The sequence below is a fragment of the Limanda limanda genome, chromosome 15 (genome assembly GCF_963576545.1).
Source record: "Limanda limanda chromosome 15, fLimLim1.1, whole genome shotgun sequence".
Taxonomy (NCBI): Eukaryota; Metazoa; Chordata; class Actinopteri; order Pleuronectiformes; family Pleuronectidae; genus Limanda; species Limanda limanda.
In genome coordinates this window covers 25,531,736-25,551,097 of record NC_083650.1, presented here as the reverse complement: position 1 = coordinate 25,551,097, position 19,362 = coordinate 25,531,736, and the positions used below count along the sequence as shown (strand labels likewise).

Below are 19,362 nucleotides of genomic sequence, written 5' to 3'. Positions count from 1 at the left end.
TGATGTGTGTGTTTGTGTTTAACACATGTTGTCCCTGCAGGTGAGGACTTTGCTGTCGTCCAGCAGGAGATTATTATGATGAAAGACTGTAAACACTCCAACATTGTTGCCTATTTTGGAAGTTATCTCCGGTAAGTGTATTAAGTTATGGTTGTTATCAAAGTGCATGTTGTTGATAAGTTCCATTTTACCGTGTTTTGCATTTACAGCTTACATGTGTGTTTTGAGATGAACTGTTTATTGTGTATGTGCAGGAGAGATAAGTTATGGATCAGTATGGAGTACTGTGGAGGAGGTTCTCTACAGGACATATATCATGGTAACACACACACACACACACACAAGCACACACACACACTTTGATATTAACTGTGTTGTTTATTTATTTATAGAACTCTTATATCCATCCTCCGTGTCCTTCCCTCTCTCTGTGTCCTTGTTTCCCTCCTGCAGTCACTGGGCCTCTGTCCGAGTCACAGATCGCCTACATGTCACGTGAGACCCTGCAGGTAGCGTAACACTGTATTCATATCATAACACTGTATTCATATCATACACACTGTATTCATATCATACACACTGTATTCATATCATAACACTGTATTCATATCATTGTTGGTACGTTTATTATTAGGAATAAACAGAGAAGCATATTTTAGTAGAGCGGTCCTCTGCTGAGCTCTAGCTGCTAACTCAAATACATCCATTCTACCAGGCATATGGATTTCATGATTATTTAAAAATTTTAATATTTCCTTTTGCAAGTATTTTAATATATAGTTTCTGTCCTCAGGGTTTGTACTATCTACACAACAAAGGCAAAATGCACAGAGACATCAAGGTGAGTTTTGGGGTTAAATGTTTGGAATATGAGAAATACATTTCATATGGTTCTGTGAAGTCTACTGTACTTCCTGTGAGTCATATGTCTGGAAGTGGACATATTGAGAATTCTCACATTGTTTTCAAATCCACAGAAAGTTTAAAAACATCTATCTCTGTTACATAAGACCATGAATATGTGTTCTGTCAATTCATCAAACTGGAGTAAGAGCACAGGCTGCTGCAATATTAACAATTAAACTTGATCCCCAAATACTTTTGGAGACACATTTCATATTGATCCACATTTCATATTGATCCATTTCATATGTGATCTGAAGTGTGATGGTTGTGTTGTCTCCTGACAGGGAGCCAACATCCTCCTGACAGACAACGGCTACGTGAAACTAGGTGAGAGGAACCTGCTTCTGCTTCAGGAGACCGAAGCTGAACGGCCTTGTTTACGCGCTCTCCTTTTCCCCTTTGTGTAATAATTTCTGTTCTATTCGTTTACTCCTTCCCTTGTTTTATTCTCACTTTCATTCTTCTCTCCTGTTCTCTTCTCCCTGTTTTTACCTCGTCTCTGACCCCGTTCTCTCTCCCTAGCTGACTTTGGTGTATCGGCCCAGATCACAGCAACCCTCGCCAAGAGGAAGTCATTCATTGGAACTCCTTATTGGTGAGTTGTGCTTATTTTCCTCAGGCATGCGAGATGCAGATGCCTCCACTCGGCTGGAGAACGTGCAGGAAGTTGATAAGTTACAGAATGAAGGAATTTGTCTCATGGTTCATGCTACAGAAAGATACCAGAAGTTCTTCGTCCAACATGTTTCGTGCATTTATCGCATTCACTTCTGGATTTCATGCATTTATTGCATTAGCTGAAGTTTCCCTTTTGTGCAGCTGAAGTGAAACCAGAGTATTCACTTCTTCTCAAAACCTGAACCAACCAGGAATGAGTAGTATTCCCCAGAGGGAGTCCAACACAACTGAGGTCACGGAGAAGTCACAGAGTTGTACAACTGGGTCGTGGTGGGAACTCTCTGCCGCTGCAGGGAAATACTGTTAGAAAATTCCAGGTCTGCTCTTGTATTTAGCTGTTTAATTAACCTGATTCTGCGCTTAGTGGAAATGAGCACACGTTTTACTCCCAGTCCGTCCTTCTGGGGATTTCACTGTCCCGCCGTCCTCCTGTCTCCCTCTGCAGGATGGCTCCAGAGGTCGCAGCAGTGGAGAGGAAAGGAGGCTACAACCAGCTCTGTGATATCTGGGCTGTGGGCATCACTGCAATCGAGTTGGCCGAGCTACAGCCCCCCATGTTCGACCTGCACCCCATGAGGTGTGTGTGTGTGAGAGAGAGAGAGAGAGTGTGTGTGTGTGAGCGTGAGCAAGCCGTGGATCCTCATGTTCTGGTCTGTCCCCACAGGGCTCTGTTCCTAATGACCAAGAGCAACTTCCAGCCTCCCAAGTTGAAAGATAAACCCCACTGGTAAGAGACCCACCTGTCACTCACTGGTCTTTCTGTACTGATGAGATGCATTTGCTGTAAACCTACTGTTGATGTCACTCACTTTAATCAATCTGTGACTCTCTGGTTACCACAGGCGCAAAGTTAACTTCTTCTTCTTCTGTTCTTTTCTCTGCTGCACAAACAGGACAAATATCTTCCACCACTTTGTCAAACTTGCTCTGACCAAGAACCCAAAGAAGAGGCCCACAGCTGAGAAGCTGCTGCAGGTCAGACATTAAACTACACTGTCACACAAACACAAACAGATTCGTTTAAGATTAGACAATTTATTCAGACAATGCTTCAGTGGTAAATTATTTCTGAAACATAACCTGATTCTCGTTTCCTTCTGATTGTCCGTCCCTCTGGTGTCCAGCACCCGTTTGTGTCCCAGCCGCTCAGCAGGACGCTGGCCATCGAGCTGCTGGACAAATCCAACAACCCCGACCACAGCACCTTCAACGACTTCGACGACGAGGACCCCGAACCCGAGGTAACCTTTGACCTTCTGTTGAGATTGAGCTTCCTCCAAAGAGAAGATTTAAAAGTGTTTTCAGAGGAATGATCATATTTTTGCTGGATCTCACTTCTTTTCTTCTTTTCCTTCTGCTCAACATTGTTCTTCTGTCCTTGACGGTTTTTATTTCCTTCATTAAATTGACTTCTCTCACCTCAGCCGACGTTCCTCTGTTCCCTCTCACGTGTGACTCATCTTTCTGATCTTTGTCCTTCCTCCACCCCCTCCTTCCTCTTCCTCCCTTTCTTTGACTCTGTGCTTTTCTTCTTTCATCTATGTTCCTCTGCTCCTCTTCCTCTTTCTTCCTCCTTGCAGCACTTCTCCTCCCTCCTTTTCTTTCTCTTCTCCTCCTCTCCCACTCTCTTCTCTCTCTCTCTCTTTTTGTCTCCGCCCCCCCTATTCTCCACCTCCCCCTCAGTTTAAGTACCGGGGTCATTTCCTACCCATAAGCCCCGGTGCCCGGCGCGCCCCCCGGTTGGCGGCCCGGAGGAAGGTACCGGCGTGGGCTGCGGTGTCTGCAGTGATTTCATTCTAACAAACCAATGGCATCGGTTGTGTTGCTTTTCTGTTTTTTTGACTTGGAGGAGAACCACAGAACTGAATGAATGAAAGTTGATTTCATTCAGATGAGCTCTGACGGGTGTTGCCATGGAAACTGACGTTGGCATGTTGTGTTCAGACCGGTGATGGATTACCGTGGCGATTGCATAATTACCTCAACGTGCCAGGCATCACTTCATCAGCTCCTGAATCACACAAACACAATTTGACTTCACTCAATTAACTATGACGGAATATTACAGATCATATCCACAGTGATTAGTTAATTGATGAGTCAGTTCATCTGCATCGAGTGCAACACTATGTTCATTATTTCTCATGTTTCTCTTTGTCTCACTTGATAATGAAGTGAGTGTCTTTGGTTTTAAGACTGTTGGACAAACAGAACCTGACATTTCATAACATCACCACAGTCTGTAACAAAAAATGTATTTCTCACTCTTGATCAATTAATCTGATGCATAAACTGCATATTAATGGATAATGAAAACTTTATAAATGACACACACTTACCCTGCACACATTGTACAAAACTATGGTCACTTTCCATGACAACGCTCTTCAGATGCCTTGCAGCCATATTGGTTTTGTAGGTTTTCATTCTGGTTCTGACGACAGCAGCTGGGAAATCCAGACGTGTCCAGGTTCATAAAGATGGTTTCCAACGTGTGGCAGATTATCAGAATGCAGCTTAGATTGAACATCCAGGTCAAACTGTACTGGAAGTCTCAGACAGTTTAAATTACTTCATCTCTTCATTTGGAAATACAGGATGCATTATGGGATGGGTGGGGTCTGTTGTGGAAGCCATCTTTATCCACCTCTGCCATTACAGTTACTAACCATGAGCTACAAACCAGTTGGTTTCTCTCAGCTGCAGATTTTGAGTTTTGATTCTCTTTGTGCAACCTTGGTTTGTTTTCTACAAGCATGTTTTGAGGTTGCTGTGTTTTGAGTTTACATTTTAAAATAAAATATCCTGGACATTAATTCAAAGAGATTTTGATATAAACATAAATGTCTTTGTAGTTTGATTTGTTAAATATATAATCCTGGGTAATTAAACCATATCGATAATTATTGCAATATAGTTTTGGATAGTAATATAGAGAAAGTCCAATATATAATGATATAAAGCTTATGCTCTACACAAAGACGATGAGGAGGTAATTGTTATACCTTAGATTTTTAAAATATTTTTATGTTTATCAAGAGTTTGTCTCTCTGCAAATAAAGAAAAGTTTTACACCAAAACCTTCTTTCATATATTTATGGTCAAAGTTGAAGAGAATCCTTTAGCCATGAGGACAGCTACACAACAGGAGTTGTTGATGTTGTTGCCGGGGAAGGTTTGTGTTTATCTTCGGCCTTGTTGCTATTTTTTGGTGGTTTCCTGGTTGCAGAGTGCAGCTGACTGTTCTGCTGTGTCATCAAATCCCACCCACAGGAAATAGCAGTGGGATTAAAGTATTTTTTTTATAGCGCTATTGTAATCTTCTCAAGTGCAGTGCACACGGCTCCACTGTGTGTATTCTTTGAACAGCCACTTGACTGTGTGTGTGTGTCTGTGTGTGTGTGTGTGTCTCCTTCCTTACAGTCCCCGGTCTCTGTTCCTCATCGTATTCGTTCCACCAGCAGGAGCACAAGGGAGGGGAAGACGTTGTCTGAGATTAACTGTGAGTGTTCACACAATGAAAACATGAACACACGTAGTGGTTTTGTGTTATAAACCCACAGAAGTGACCCACACTCCTACAACCTTCACCTCTGTGTGTGTCTGTGTGTCTCTCTCAGTCGGTCAGGTGAAGTTTGATCCTCCGTTGAGAAAAGAGACGGAGCCGCACCACGAGCCGGTGAGTTTGATCTGTGTCTTATGTGTCTATGTGTGTGTGTCTGTGTCTGTGAGTGGGACTATATGGTTTGTGTGTTCGTCACCTCACCACTGCCGGCATGGCCGATCCTCACCTACTCACAGGAAGCACCCTGACCGATCTATGTTGACCTGAACAGGAAGCCCGTCCACACAGTCCTCTCTGAATCTACCACAGTGGAAAGTGTCAGTAGGGAATCTGATCTCAGAACAGACCCGGGTACAGACCCCGGATGATGGAGGATAAGAAATCCACCTTGGACCTGATCTCGAATCTGACAGGATCCACTCGCTAACTTCCTTAGCAGATGGATAGATTTAAAAGTGGTTCATTTATATTAGCCTAGTTTTGACAGATAAAAAGTCTCAGTCAGTTAATGTGTATTATTTGTGCCACAGCTGCTTGTTAGATTAATTTTCTTGAAGAGACAGGATCTAAGAGAAGTGTTTCAGACAGAGGCTGATTAGAGGAGCTGCAGCAGTGGACAGTTTGAGGAAGAGAGGTGTTTTCTGAACATTAGATAAAACAACACAAATTATAATAGTCTGAATATGAGTCAAATCTGTCCCTTCAGAAGAGAGGGTTCCCTGGTGGGCTGGTGGGCTGGTGCCGGGCTCACACACACTCACGGTGTCTGGTTGAAATCCTCCGTTCCCTCACTGCCTTCCACAGTTTCTACACTTTGTTTGCACCTTCACTACAAACTCCCTTTTTTATTTCATCCTCCCACGAGATGATCAATCCTGAACTCGAGTCAGAGCCTTGTTCCTCTCTGACAGGATGTCCCTCCGTTTAGTCTCTGTTAAAACACAGTCACCTCTGTGACCTTCGGTGACCTTCATCCCTTGGTCCTTCAGTCTCTCTCTCATCCACAGTAATATGATGACGTGCTCTCTCTCTGCTGACTCGTGTGCTCTTTACCTCTTAGACATCCATCCATTCCAGATGACAGTGCAATGTGTAGCCTTTTGAAATCAATAAATCATCAATTCTCCAATGGATTATTAATTGGCAACTGTTACTAAATATAAGTGTTATCAGTAGCATTTTGTGGCATCTACAGACTTGAATGCAGAGTAATGTTCAGCATGTTTAGAACTAAACAAAAACATATCAAAACAACCCTTCAGAAAAATGGATTAAGGTAATATGTGGTCTGAATTCAAAGAAATACTCCGAGATAACATTTGATGTACGTCGTATAGCTCCTGTTTTTATATATTTATGTATATTTTATTAATGTCTGTCCCCTGTTTCCTGATTTTCCCCATCTGCCGCAATTTATTCCAACCTCCATCCACCCCTCGTGTAATCTAGCTCCCATCCAGCCCCTCAGCTCTTCAGATTAATAATCCAGTATCTACCTCCGCCTCTGTCTTCATAGCCCATTTTTGGCCTTAATCCATTTTTCATTCGTCATCCTCACTCTTGCAACTGTGTCCTCCCCCCCCCGTTCCCTCCATCGGTCCAGGTTAATATATTAACTGAGGTCTCTCTCGCTCTGTCTTGCTGACCAGTGTGAATCTGAGCCCTATCTGGACTGTGTTGAGGAGCTCTACTATACCGCGAGATCTAATCTGGTAGTACTCTTTCTATCCGTCTCTCTCTCTCTCTCTCTTTCGGCGTCTCCCTCTGTCCACCTACACTGGCCTTTTTCTTTCTTTTTACTTTCAACCTTAACCCGATGCCTCCTCTGTTGAACCTTTGTCTCACTCTCTCCGTGTTTCTGTGTCTCTGAAGGACAAACTCTTGTCCTTCGTCCGGCTCTTCCTGAGCCAAACTGTCTCACGCTCTTCTTTTTCATTTTCCACAGTGCTGATTGCTTTGGCTGCTCGATGTCCAACGTGTATTTTTGTTCCTTTTCACATATTTGTTCCATCTATTCTGGTCCATCCATCTGTTACTGCTCATTCTGTTCTTCCTTTTCCAGCCTTTGGTTTTGTGTTTTGTCTCACTAACTGGTGTTGTAGTCGTCATGGTGACAAGCGTCCTTAGTGATGTTGTTGTTGTTTTCCTGTTTTCAGATAAACAAACATTAGATTCAGCCACATTCATATAAAGTCACTGGTTTGTACTGTAGATGGTAGAAAGAGATGGACGACATCCCAGCTCCTCATAGGCAAATCCAATTTATCTCTATCGCCTCCAGAATAAATCACAAACCCTGCCTCCTCCATGTTAATGGATGGGTAATGGCCCAGGTTAAAAGTTCAGGTTGAATACATTTCCCTGTGATTTGAATTAGTCCTTATCACACTGACGTTAATGTTTTGACTATTGATTGGTGGCAGATGTATCGGTGGGACAGATGTGCAATATGTCGTCCACCTTTATTTACAGTCTACGGTTTTATTTAGCTTTTATTTTGATATTTATAAACATACACTCACCTTTTTAGTTTTTTGCAGTATTGCACTTGATGTTTTTTCCACGTATATCTTCTCATATTTCTCTCTACAGATTGTGCCTCTCTTCTGCACACTACTGCTTATGTGTTCTCTAACCTCTTGCGTCCTGTAGTTGACCAGAGCAATGAGGCCTTATTTGTGTGGGTGTGTTTGTGTGGGTGTGTTTGTGTGTGTGTGTGTCTGTGTGTGTGGCTGTATGATGTCTGTGTGTCTCTCTGTTCTTCTGCAGTTTGTGTGTTTCCCTCTGCATGCTTGTTGCATTACGTCATTATCTTTAAAAAATGTCTGTGTGACACAAAGCTGCGTTCACATTGTGGCTGTCGACCTGCAGCCTCATGAACCTGCTTTGAAATGTGCTGCAGGAACTTTACACTTTATCATCCAACACGTAATCAACAAGCTTTTTAAAATGTGTTTGAAATACTTAACTTATTATATATATAATCATTGCCTATATATACACACACCAAACACCCGTTGGATGACTATCACATAAGTAGATATAAATCTAGTTTTAAAAACAACTTCTTCTTCAAAAGAAATCCAGAGAAAGAGACACTTCCAGTTTGTTTTAGTTGAATTTCAGTTGTTTAGTTCTCTTGCACCTTTAATTTAATACAACAGGTTTAAAAACAGTTTTAAATTTATCTGCAATCCTTTGTAACCAAACATCCTCTCTATCAAAACTATGAGCTTTGTATATTTAACATCTTCAAGAGGCCACAATGTGAATTGCATTCAATCAAACACAAAGTGAACTTTACACACACAGTATTCAGCCTTGTTATGTCTGTGGTTATGAACAATAAATTGCTGTTTTATGGGGATCCTGTTATTTCTATCAAGCTGTTTAACTGTCACTGTGGCTGATTCACTAACAGCCTCTGCAGTACTCTGGCATTAGACCAGTGTTTCAGCAGTGGACACTGTTCTAATGTAGTTTAGTGACACACGTGACCAAAAGCTTCAGCTCCGTCTGTGGCCTCGGAGAAATCAGTTACACAGCATCTTCTCTAGTGAGCCTGTGGTGAGATGTTGTGTCTCTGTTCTAATGTCTCTTGTCTGTCTCGTAGGACTTGCAGCTGGACTATGGGCATGATTCACCGAGTCTACTGGGAGGAAACAAGTGAGTCTCGACTCTCTGCTCCTGAGAATCTCTTCCACTGGTTGCTCTCCTGCTCCTTCATCTGCTGTTACATCTGTCTTAGTTTATTTTCGTTTAGCTTCTAGCCGACTTCAATCGACTTCAACTGCTTTCAGACCTTTTTATTTACGGAGGGACTGTTTGTGAGAGAAGACAAATGTTTGAGATATTCTTGAACTTTTCCTGCCGGCTCCCATGTAAAATTATCGGAAATGTCCAAGTGAATACAGCTGGAAAAGTGTCTGCGTGTCTGTGGATGATAGACGGATAACTGGAGGAAACAAAGAGAATGTGAATATCTCAGGATGACAAAACACGTAGAAGAAACCAGCGAAGAAGCACATCGATTTTTTTCATTCTAACAAAACTCTGACACTCTATTTTTTTTACCTCTTTATCAAACTTGTCTGTGCTTTTCTCTCAATTAACAGGAGTCTCCTCAAATCTGTGGAGGAAGAGCTCAAGCAGAGGTAAGTCAGACTCCTCCTCCTTGATTTGCTGGTCCTCTAACCACGCCCACCCATCAGCCAATCATTGTTAACGGCAGGACTAATCAGGCCAATCACACGCAACTAACGCTGCTGCATTGACTTCAGGCTGTCGTGGTTCTCTGGGTTTTACTTTCCTCTGCGGCTTGCGTCACGCTTTGCTGGCACCAGGAGAAGGCTGCGCTTCATAGGAGCTTCCTGCAGAGCATGGCCTACACACACACTCTCATGTGTGCATTCACACACACACACACACACACATAAATAAATACACTTTCCTACCTAAAGCTGCAGTGGGTGTATTTAGCAATTTTTCTGGCAAGTCTATGTCCAAATTCTTCGCATTTTCCCCGAAATAAAATGATGACGATCCTTATTGTGCTAAACTATTTCTATGATCTGTTACAACAAACGTGTTTCATTAAATTGTCTGCATAGAGTTTTAGTATCTATAGACAAAGTTTCAAAAAATGTCTTAGGGTCTAAATTGGAGTCCTCATTGTTTTATTGTTTTAGAGACAGATTTGTTTGGATGACATGACAAAATGATGTTGCAGTAGAAGTTGTGTTCTATATGATGTGGTTTGTTGAGTGTGTTTGCTCCCAGGTTCTCTCCCTTTCACCTCCCTTGTTAGAGTCAGGCAGGAGTTTACTGATCTGTGTAAGATGCAGATCTTGGTTTGTTTTAGAGTCTCTGAGGTGGATGTTAGTTCAGGATGCTCCTGTAGATCTGAGTGGGTTCCTCTTGCTGAGCAGGTGTGATTAGTTCTGATATCAGAGACGTCTGATGGTTCACTACCAGACCTTTTCCAGTTTCTGATGTTGTCAAAGTACAGTTTACCTATAAAAGTACAAGAAAAAGATTAGTATCCAGTTTATGACGTTAACCAGAAAGTTCTGGTTTGATGCTCTACAGAAAAAGAACAATATAAATACTCAGTCAACCATCAAACAACAAGGAGACATTTGACTAAAAGATGATTAAATACAAGTCAGTGTTTCTCTGATTTGAACAGTTTGAAGCGATGGTTCTTCATGTAGTTCTACACTGTGGATCAGAGCTGATACCTGAGGATGTGCTGGATATAAATTGCAGTACAGTTGAGAGTCTGTTGTGGAGGAGTGTGTGGATCTGAAGGACTGTTTGGGTTTAAACTGAACAGTGAGTCTGTCGGCTCGTGGGATTATCAGCAGCTTATTGTGTCTAGGTCCGTTGTGGAGCGGTTAGGGTTATCCATCTCAGTGGGAACATCAGACTCTGTGTTTGAATCCATTCAGTCCTTTCAGATCTGCCCAGAGGTCAGAGGTCATTTGTGGACCAAGCTTTACTCAGATCTCCCTCCCCTTTCCCCTCTTCCTCCCAATCCTCTTCCTCCTGTTGTCATCTCCTGTCCCCTTTGCTTGCTCACATTCTCCCTCTCACTTAATCTCTCCCTCCTCTGCTCCCCTACTCCATCCTCTGTTTCTACTCTTTCACCTCCCTTTCCTCCACCCCTCCCCCCCCCCCACCCTGCTCCTCTCTTCACCTCCTCTCCCAGGGGCCATGTGGCACACTTAGGGGATGATGATGAGGAGGAGGAGGATGATGGTGCAGATGATGATGAAACTCACACTCAGTAAGTTCTCTCCCAGTGTTAGAAGTGGAAGCCTCTCCTCCTTGTCTCCTCCTCTTCCTCCTCCCCCGACTCAGGAGGAGGAAGAGGAGGAGGACGAGGAGGAAAGCTTCGTCTTTCACGGTTTCATCCGAGCATCTTTACGCAGCACACCCCACCATCACGCCACATATGCCACCTGTGTTTGTGTGTGTACAGACTGTGTGTTGACCAAGCTGTTACTACTTGTGTGCAGTTACTAACAGTAACCCTAACCCCAAGTAACCGCTAGCTGTCGATAGAGATTGTTTCTACTGTTCTTTACAAATAACACGGGGACAGGGAGAAACGTTTGTCATGTTCAGGACTGAAAACCACAGTATTTAAGTAAATTAAGTGAATTCTAGGTCCATTTAGATCCAGATACAAATCAGATTCTGGTTCATCACATTATATATTTTGAGAAACACAAAATATGTGGTCTGTGCGTCGTGTTTTTGTTTCATTCCTCATAACCTTGACATCTCATTTGCTGCTATCTTGTTTTGTTCTTCACTTGCGCCGCCATCTGTGTGCCTCCTTGCTGTGTGTGTGTTTGTGTGTGTGTGCCTCCTTGCTGTTTGTGTGTGTGCCTCCTTGCTGTGTGTGTGTGTAACGTTTGCTTCCTACTGCCTTCTCCCGCCCTTATAAAACTGTTTTTATGGCGTCCTGCCTTGTTTCTCCTCATGAAAAAGCCAAATATCTGCAGCACACACAGATATTTTTCCACTGAAGCCAGAAAGTCCTTTTCACACCTAATAATTTCGGCATCATCCACAACCGAGTGATATCAGAAATAGAAATAACCTTTACATTGATTGACTGTGACATATTTTAGTGTAAAGTGAAATCAGAGCCACGGCTTCAGGGTATTTACATAATGCAAAAGTTCATATTTTGGGTGTAATATCCCCTTCACCACCAGGGTAATGAAATGCCCTGAGCAGCCCAACATCCTGCCACAGTCTCAGTTCAGATTCTGTTTTCTACCCTTTAAACAATCGTGTTGCAGGAAGCTTCCAGATCTGAGAGAGTAAACTGTCACTCATCAGTTTATTGAAGGGGTGGGGGGGGAGCTGTGTGTCTGTGTGTGTGTGTGTGTCTGTGATTGGCTCCCAGCCTCTTTTAATGTTTGATGGCTTCATTGTCTGTCATTAACAAGTATCAGGATATAAGCTGAAATGGATAAAGACTCTGTGAATAACTTGATGCTCTATCGTCAGAATTATGGTTTTTATCATAAATCTGTGCTTAAAAACCTAAAAATGTATTGAATCAAATGAAAAAACAATTACAGCTCAAACACTGATTAAATATTCTGTTTGACGAGATTAGTAAAAACAATTGTCAGAGAATAAGTTGAATTTGGAGTATTAAAATGTGTCTAGTAATTTCAGCTCCACTTTTCTCAGAGACTTTACCAAAAGCTATATCTGTAGTAATTAACCTTTTAAAGAATTGATCTTGTCCCAGTGTCGGGTTATGGTTTTACTTTTCATTTCAGAGTTTACTTTAATGTCTGATCTCATCTCGTTTCCATATTGAACACATTACAAATCTAAATTTATTATTAAAACATAAATGTCTGTGTGAAGAAACCGACAGAACAGTTTTTAAACCTCAATATGAATAAGTATACATTCTGAATATGTGATTCTACGATAATGGGAAGAGAGACCATAGCCTCGGTGGTGACATCATACCAATCGTCTGTGTAGATTTCAGTTTGACTGTTTTAATTATGAGTGTTTTGTTCATCAGAGGTTTAAACTCTGTCTTCTTACTCTTCAGTAAATCGAGCACCATCATGAGGCCGAAGGTTCCCCCCCCGCTGCCGCCCAAGGTATGAACAAGGGACTGTTTTATTCCAGTGATTTGTCATTTTAAGAATGAAATACAGAAGGCAGAAAAAAGGGATGGTCATTGGAAGATCTATATTTACAAAACAATCATTGGGCTACTGCCACTATACCTCTCCTCTCTCACCAGCTGGAGTTGTAATACCCTCAATACCCGCTCCCAGAGCTGCTTTCATTAGATCTGACGTGTGTTAACTAGGGCTGCAACTAACGGCTATTCTGATAGTCGATTAGTCACCGATTATTGAAACGATTAATCGACTAATCGGATTATGAATGACACAAATTCTCAATTGCTTTTATTTAGCAAACAGCTTTTAAATTTAGCTTGAGGTTGTTCGAGGCATGTGATGACTGAAAATAAAGGCACAAAAGATTAATACTTCATTCCAAAAAAATGTCTTTAAATAAACTTTGTTGCATATAAGGGTACTGTTGACACAAAAGAAAAGACAAATCACGTTTTTGTCCATTTAAAAGCAAGGACAGGCCAAGTGCTAATAAAACAAATTAATTAAAAATCAAGTATCCATTTTTCCTGTTAACAAAAAGGACAGGGAAAGTAACAGCAATAAAAACATCAACAAACAAAACTAAGTCTTCTTCTGACTAAATAATTGTGATTAAAAAAAGACGTTTGTCAGGCAATAGGATAACATAACGCTTTTAAACTCGTCAATAAAAAGTTTAAACCATATTTTTGTAATGGAGTCTAGAATCCTGCGCACAGGTATATACGTTTATATAAAACATCTGACAGAGGCGAGTCCGCATTGTCTCCGTTACGATGTCACACGTGACTCCTCCTCCTCACACCACGTGTCCTGCTTCCATGCAAAGCAGCTCTGCCGTACAGATACTGCAGGTAGTTTTTTTCGGGCTGTTACGGGTGAAGTTCTCCCGAACTTTTTGCTTTCTGGTACGCGATGCTGCTGCAGCGGAGGACGACATTGGACCGTGTTTTGACGCTATTGCACATGCGCGACTTTCAGAGATAGGAAGGAAGCGAGATGGCTCACTCCTCAGCTGCTTTCATCAGCACCTCCGGTAAAACAACGTTAAGTTCAACTGCATGGCACGAGAAACACGCGCTATGACGTCACCAACGAATCATCGACGAGTAAATTCGTCAGCGACTATTCCTGTCATCGATTTTTGTCGACGACGTCGACTAATCGTTGCACCCCTACTGTTAACACTAACTTGGGGAAGACAGCTTTCTGTTATAAGGAACCCTGACCCTACATTTGGAATGAGGTCCAAAAATCTTTAAAGTTGCGCTCATTTGTTTCATTGAGGGAGTTCTGGAGTCTGGTCTCATGTACAGCTGACTTCTCCTGCAGTGATTGTAACTGCTAGTTGACTTGGCCATAGTATTTTATACTGACGAATTTTTTTTATACCTTGTATTACTGTAAATATATTTGCATATTTATTTTTATTCTTATTTATTCATTGTATTAACTCTTCAATGTATCAACTCTTCATTGTACCCTGGGCACCATTGTAAATGAGGGTCTTATTCCTCAATGTGTTTTCCGAGGCTTAAATAAATATTCAATCAATCAATCAATCAAGAATAGTTTGTCTCCCATAACCTGAGAAATGAGCCGACTCTTAGTCTCTTCCTGTTTCCTCTCAGCCCAAGTCCCTGTGCTCGTCCGTGCAGCAGCAGCAGCTCAAACAGGACGACAGCCAATCCCACAGTGAGGATGACAGCGGAGGGGGGGGGACCATCAAACGCTGTCCCGTCCCGCCGCCGACGGCGAGCCCGGCCAAGCCCGCCTCCAACGTCCCGCCGCGGCCCCCGCCCCCGAAGCTGCCGCCCCACCGCCGCAGCAGCCTAGGTAACGAGAGTCCAAAGCGCACGGACGGCGAAAGCTCCGCCCCCGACGATGACGGGAGCTTTAGGCATTTCTGGGAGTGGCTCCACACGCCTCACACAGATGAGGAGCTGGAGGAGGCGTGGGAGGTGCTGAAGGAAGTGAAAGAGGAGGAGGAGAAAAAGGAGGAGAAGGAAGCGAGTAAGAGCAGCTGATTGGTAGATGGTGTCCACAGACCCGCTTGTCTCCCGTCACTCAGGCCTCGAGTCGGGTGGATGCGTTTGTCCCATGAGCTCATTAATACTAGCGCCTTTTTAATTTTTTTTTTGTTTGTAGTTCCTCCCGTCCATCAGCTTCTGCTTAATATGGTTGTTTGTCATCTTTACTGGCACCCGATTGGTTGATTAACCCCAACCAGTCAAAACATACCAGTCTGCTCCCACTTCCCCTCGCTCCCCAGGAGGAAGAAGACGGAGGAGAGAACATCGTCCTGATCAGAACCAGAACCAGAACCTGAACCAGAACCTGAACCAGAACCTGAACCAGAACCAGAACCAGAACCAGAACCATGTGAAGCTGCTCAAACAGAAACGATCCTCTAGTTTCCTCCAGAGCTAAAACACACACGTCCGAGTGCTGTGTTGTTTTTATTAGTGATTAATGAAATAATCAAAGGCAGTTTCTTTTATTTTAGAGATGGAAGCTGAACAGGAGCAGAAGCACCGTGTTGAAAAACAATGCAGTACAGGAGTAGTTCTAATATTTCCACATGTCAGTATATTTTAAAACTTACTGAATTGATTAAAGGGACTCTTACCTTTGTTGCATTTGAGAATTACAGCACATTCAAATCATCCCGCCTTCCTCCAATGCCCCACCCCCTCGTTCCCATCCGCGGTGTTTTTTTGAAGAAACTTTATTTACAAGCAGACTGCCTCCGCGCACGCACGTGAGTTTTTGTTTACCAAAGCAATGGATTCGGATTCAGAAGCACCGGTAAGTTATATACATTTGATGACGGGCCCGAATGCGCCACAAGAAGCAGACGGAAAACCTGCATGTCCATGCAGCAAACAGACAGGTCTGTCAGCCAATAAGGTCCTTCGGTCCGAAGAATTTTATTGGTTGAAGTTTTCACTAAATATTATGAGAGTGAAATAATTGTTTGTTTGGGTCTGTCTTGCATTTTAGAGTGTCATTACCTTATTAATACCAATTTAACCTTATCCAAAAAAAGTGTAAAAATGCAACAAAGGTGAGAGTCCCTTTAAGAGCAGGGAAAGTTTGATAATAATTCATATTTCTCTTACGTTCTGGTAGAAAACTCTTTTATTGAGCTGTCCTGAGGGAAAATGTCCACAGCTCAGTCCCAGTATTGAGATATTTAATTTCTCAGACTTGTCCTCCCAGTCGTCTGCACATTGACCCCCCCGCTCTCCGGTCTGGTTCACTCACATCTTCCTTTGCTCACGAGCGTATTCCATCCTCAGTTTTCTTCCTGCTGCCGCCTGCTCCCTCCCTCCCTCTCTGCTCCCAGTGTCTCTTTGTCGTAGTCTCCTCTGTGTCTCCTGTAGATTGGACTGTTCTCACTGGAATCAAAGATGTTCCTGAGTGTCGGTGTGGGTGGACTGTGCTCAGTGTCCCTCTGTGTCCCTCACACTGTCCCTCTCTGTCCCTCAGACGTACTGAGCCGTGTCTCTGTTGTTCTTGTTGGTTGCAGGTAACGGGCTGAACTCTCCACACAACGGAGAGAAGGACAGTCCGGCCGAGAGACAGTCCACCATGCCCCCTAGTGTCCCCGTGCGGAAGGACAAGAAGGATGTGGCGGTAAGCAGACTTTGCTCAGCAGCAGGGATTTGGGAGGAATTTCCAAAGGGTCCAAATAGATTTCCACTGACTTGTTATCTCGTTAACATATTGATATAATTGATAATAAGGCACATATTGCTGAGTCGTAGAGCAGAAAGGTTTTCACACTTGAAGGCTGTTGGCTGTATTTCGTCCCTTTGCACTCAGGACTCAGATTTGAACGACCATGTTAAATAGTTCTCACAAATTCCAAAATGTTGAGTTAATGTGAAGATTTGAAGCCTGTGAAGTTTCAAAATGATGAATTTTTGGGCCTCAAACAAGAGTCGGGACAAAACAAGTGCTGACTGACTGTGTGTGTGTATGTGTGTGTGTGTGTGTGTGTGTGTGTGTGCGTTTCTACGTTTCTCCCCAGACGCCGATCAGCAACGGTCTCCCACCGACACCTAAAGTCCATGTAAGTAACGGTTTGGTTCTGATTTGCTCAGAAATAGTTCAAACTGTAAAAGTATATCTTCATATCTATAATCACAGGCTTTACATGTTTGTTGGATTTCAGAGTATTCACTCAAAGATATTTGATTAAAACTAATTAAAATGTTCTCCTCAAGAAAACCTTCACATCTCTGGGGAGAATTTAATAATTAATAAAATGGAGGCATCGTTATCTGCAGAGTCACCATCTTATCTGTTCAATTCTTCCTTTGCACCATATTTATTAACCGTCTCCTGGTGTCGGCAGATGGGCGCGTGTTTCTCCAAGGTGTTCAACGGGTGTCCTCTGAAAGTCCACTGTGCCACTTCATGGATCAACCCAGACACCAGAGGTAACCAGTAGGAACCAGTAGGAACCAGTTGAACAGCAGCTCACTCTTCTACGTGTTTGTTCATGTTGTAATCGGATCTGTTTTTGCTCTAATGACTTTATTGTTGTGTTTTTTTCTCCCCAGACCAGTATTTGATATTTGGAGCTGAGGAGGGGATCTACACATTAAACCTTAACGAGCTGCATGAGACCACCATGGCACAGGTGCGACTGAACATAAAGGCTTTCACACGGAGAGGCCTCTGACCAACACTCAGTTCAATCCATTAAAGCTGCAGCTCATTGCACAGACTCACAGATCTCAGTCCATGAGTTGTTCCCGGGGAAAGCTGTGAAAAAAACAAACCAGAAAACAATTATCTCACTGTGATAATTAAAAAAACATCCCAGATCTGCCTTAAAATGTTACTGGTTATTTCTGGGCCACATCTCATCCAAGTTTAGTGGAAATCTGTTCAGGGGGATTTGTGTGATCCTGCTGCAAACAAGTGAACAAAGCAGAGCAGCACATAAAATAATACTGATATACTTTATGAAAATGTGATCTAGTTGTGTTCATTTGCTGCATCTGAATTTCCTCTGTCTTCTCTCTGCAGCTCTTCCCACGAAGGTGTACCTGGTTATACGTCATGAACAATTGTCTTCTCTCCATATCTGGTGAGCTCCAACATTTATCTTCTCCTCTATCGATAGTCATAACAGCATTCGTGCTTTTCTTTCTCATATTAAGTGATCTTCTCTTGATCCTAATTCCAGGCAAAGCGTCCCAGCTGTACTCTCACACGCTGAGCGGGCTGTTCGAACAGGCCCGGCAGTTACAGAAGTTACCTGTGGCCATTCCCACACACCGGCTGCCTGACAAGATGATTCCCAGGTAACGCTCGGACCAGGAGGCCACACCACGTTCACCTGTGATCACCTGAAGTCTCACACTCCAACACAAACCACAAACTGTCTCTGTTTGTCCGTTTCACAGGAAGTTTTCGGTGTCCAATAAAATTCCAGACACTAAAGGCTGCCAGAAGTGCTGCGTAGGTGAGCAGGAGCATTTCATACGTCTCAGAATACTGTCAGTTCCTGATCAGGGAATAACAAACAGAAGAGTGTGTAACAACACTGGAAAACCACATATCATAGTTCAGGAGCAAAGATAAGCTCAGGGTTCGTACGGTCATGGAAAACCTGGAAAAGTCATGGAATTTTAAAAAGTGTTTTTCCAGGCCTGGAAAAGGTATGGAAAAAAAGAATCTCCCAAAAGTTTTGGAAAAGTCATGGAAATTTGTTATATTCAAATTTTCATGTCGTTCATTTTAGGGATGGGCATAATTAATCGACGATTGATTAATTGATCATTAAGAATTTCGTCGATGACATTATTTTTTCATCGATGAAAACTATTGCATGTTCACTATGTGGCAGGAGGTCAGAATATCCGAGTTGCCCTGAACGCAGCACAGCGAGGACGTTAGCAGCTGTGTTTTTTCTATTTTCGCTGCATTTTGATATAGCCTATAAATAGTGACTTTTAATATAAAAATATTAATGATTAATCGAAAATCGATCGTTAATTCTCTCGACGATCGATTAAGACAGTTTAATCGATTGCCCATCCCTAGTTCATTTACGCTGAGTTTTAAATAATTCATATGCTTTTTAAGAAATACGCTCAAAATATAAGCAGGCATACTTGGGTTTGTGTCATTTAAGGTTTACTGTATGCCTTGGAATTGTCATTGTTAGTTTCACACAGAGTTTACACAGAGATTTCACAAAATGTTCGGTCATGGAAATTTGGTTTAAAGTTATTGAAAAGTCATGGAAAAGTCATGGAAATCCATTGGTCAAAATGTGTATGAACCCTGTAAGCTGCATGGAGGCTAACGAACAAAGTGTGTAGTGCTGCGGAGACACAACACGTAAGGTAACAATGATGTGTTGTGTTGTTTCAGTGCGAAACCCGTACACAGGCCACAAGTATCTGTGTGGAGCCTTCCAGTCCAGTGTCATGCTGCTGGAGTGGGTGGAGTCCATGCAGAAGTTCATGCTCATCAAGGTTGGTTCAGTGAAATGATAAACTCCTCATTCTGGTTTAT

At 42.6% G+C, this 19,362-nt stretch overlaps 1 protein-coding gene across 5 annotated transcripts in view; it reads left to right on the top strand.

Moving 5' to 3' along the window:
* map4k3a (mitogen-activated protein kinase kinase kinase kinase 3a) overlaps nucleotides 1-19,362 on the top strand; it is a 45,664-nt gene that overhangs the window by 17,640 nt on the left and 8,662 nt on the right. The window contains exons 3-28 of one of the 5 annotated variants that reach the window (XM_061086814.1): nucleotides 41-131; nucleotides 255-319; nucleotides 454-509; nucleotides 794-841; nucleotides 1,191-1,233; nucleotides 1,429-1,501; nucleotides 2,030-2,161; nucleotides 2,249-2,311; nucleotides 2,478-2,559; nucleotides 2,709-2,825; nucleotides 5,008-5,086; nucleotides 5,205-5,263; nucleotides 6,799-6,861; nucleotides 8,763-8,815; nucleotides 9,265-9,303; nucleotides 10,860-10,937; nucleotides 12,744-12,795; nucleotides 14,454-14,658; nucleotides 16,355-16,461; nucleotides 16,859-16,900; nucleotides 17,186-17,270; nucleotides 17,394-17,473; nucleotides 17,866-17,926; nucleotides 18,026-18,143; nucleotides 18,246-18,304; nucleotides 19,219-19,322. In XM_061086814.1, the coding sequence (XP_060942797.1) occupies nucleotides 41-131; nucleotides 255-319; nucleotides 454-509; nucleotides 794-841; nucleotides 1,191-1,233; nucleotides 1,429-1,501; nucleotides 2,030-2,161; nucleotides 2,249-2,311; nucleotides 2,478-2,559; nucleotides 2,709-2,825; nucleotides 5,008-5,086; nucleotides 5,205-5,263; nucleotides 6,799-6,861; nucleotides 8,763-8,815; nucleotides 9,265-9,303; nucleotides 10,860-10,937; nucleotides 12,744-12,795; nucleotides 14,454-14,658; nucleotides 16,355-16,461; nucleotides 16,859-16,900; nucleotides 17,186-17,270; nucleotides 17,394-17,473; nucleotides 17,866-17,926; nucleotides 18,026-18,143; nucleotides 18,246-18,304; nucleotides 19,219-19,322 (2,054 nt within the window). Of the gene's footprint in view, nucleotides 1-40; nucleotides 132-254; nucleotides 320-453; nucleotides 510-793; nucleotides 842-1,190; nucleotides 1,234-1,428; nucleotides 1,502-2,029; nucleotides 2,162-2,248; nucleotides 2,312-2,477; nucleotides 2,560-2,708; nucleotides 2,826-5,007; nucleotides 5,087-5,204; nucleotides 5,264-6,798; nucleotides 6,862-8,762; nucleotides 8,816-9,264; nucleotides 9,304-10,859; nucleotides 10,938-12,743; nucleotides 12,796-14,453; nucleotides 14,836-16,354; nucleotides 16,462-16,858; nucleotides 16,901-17,185; nucleotides 17,271-17,393; nucleotides 17,474-17,865; nucleotides 17,927-18,025; nucleotides 18,144-18,245; nucleotides 18,305-19,218; nucleotides 19,323-19,362 lie in introns of all 5 variants that reach the window. The other 4 variants (XM_061086811.1, XM_061086815.1, XM_061086812.1 and 1 more) reach the window with 4 other exon arrangements.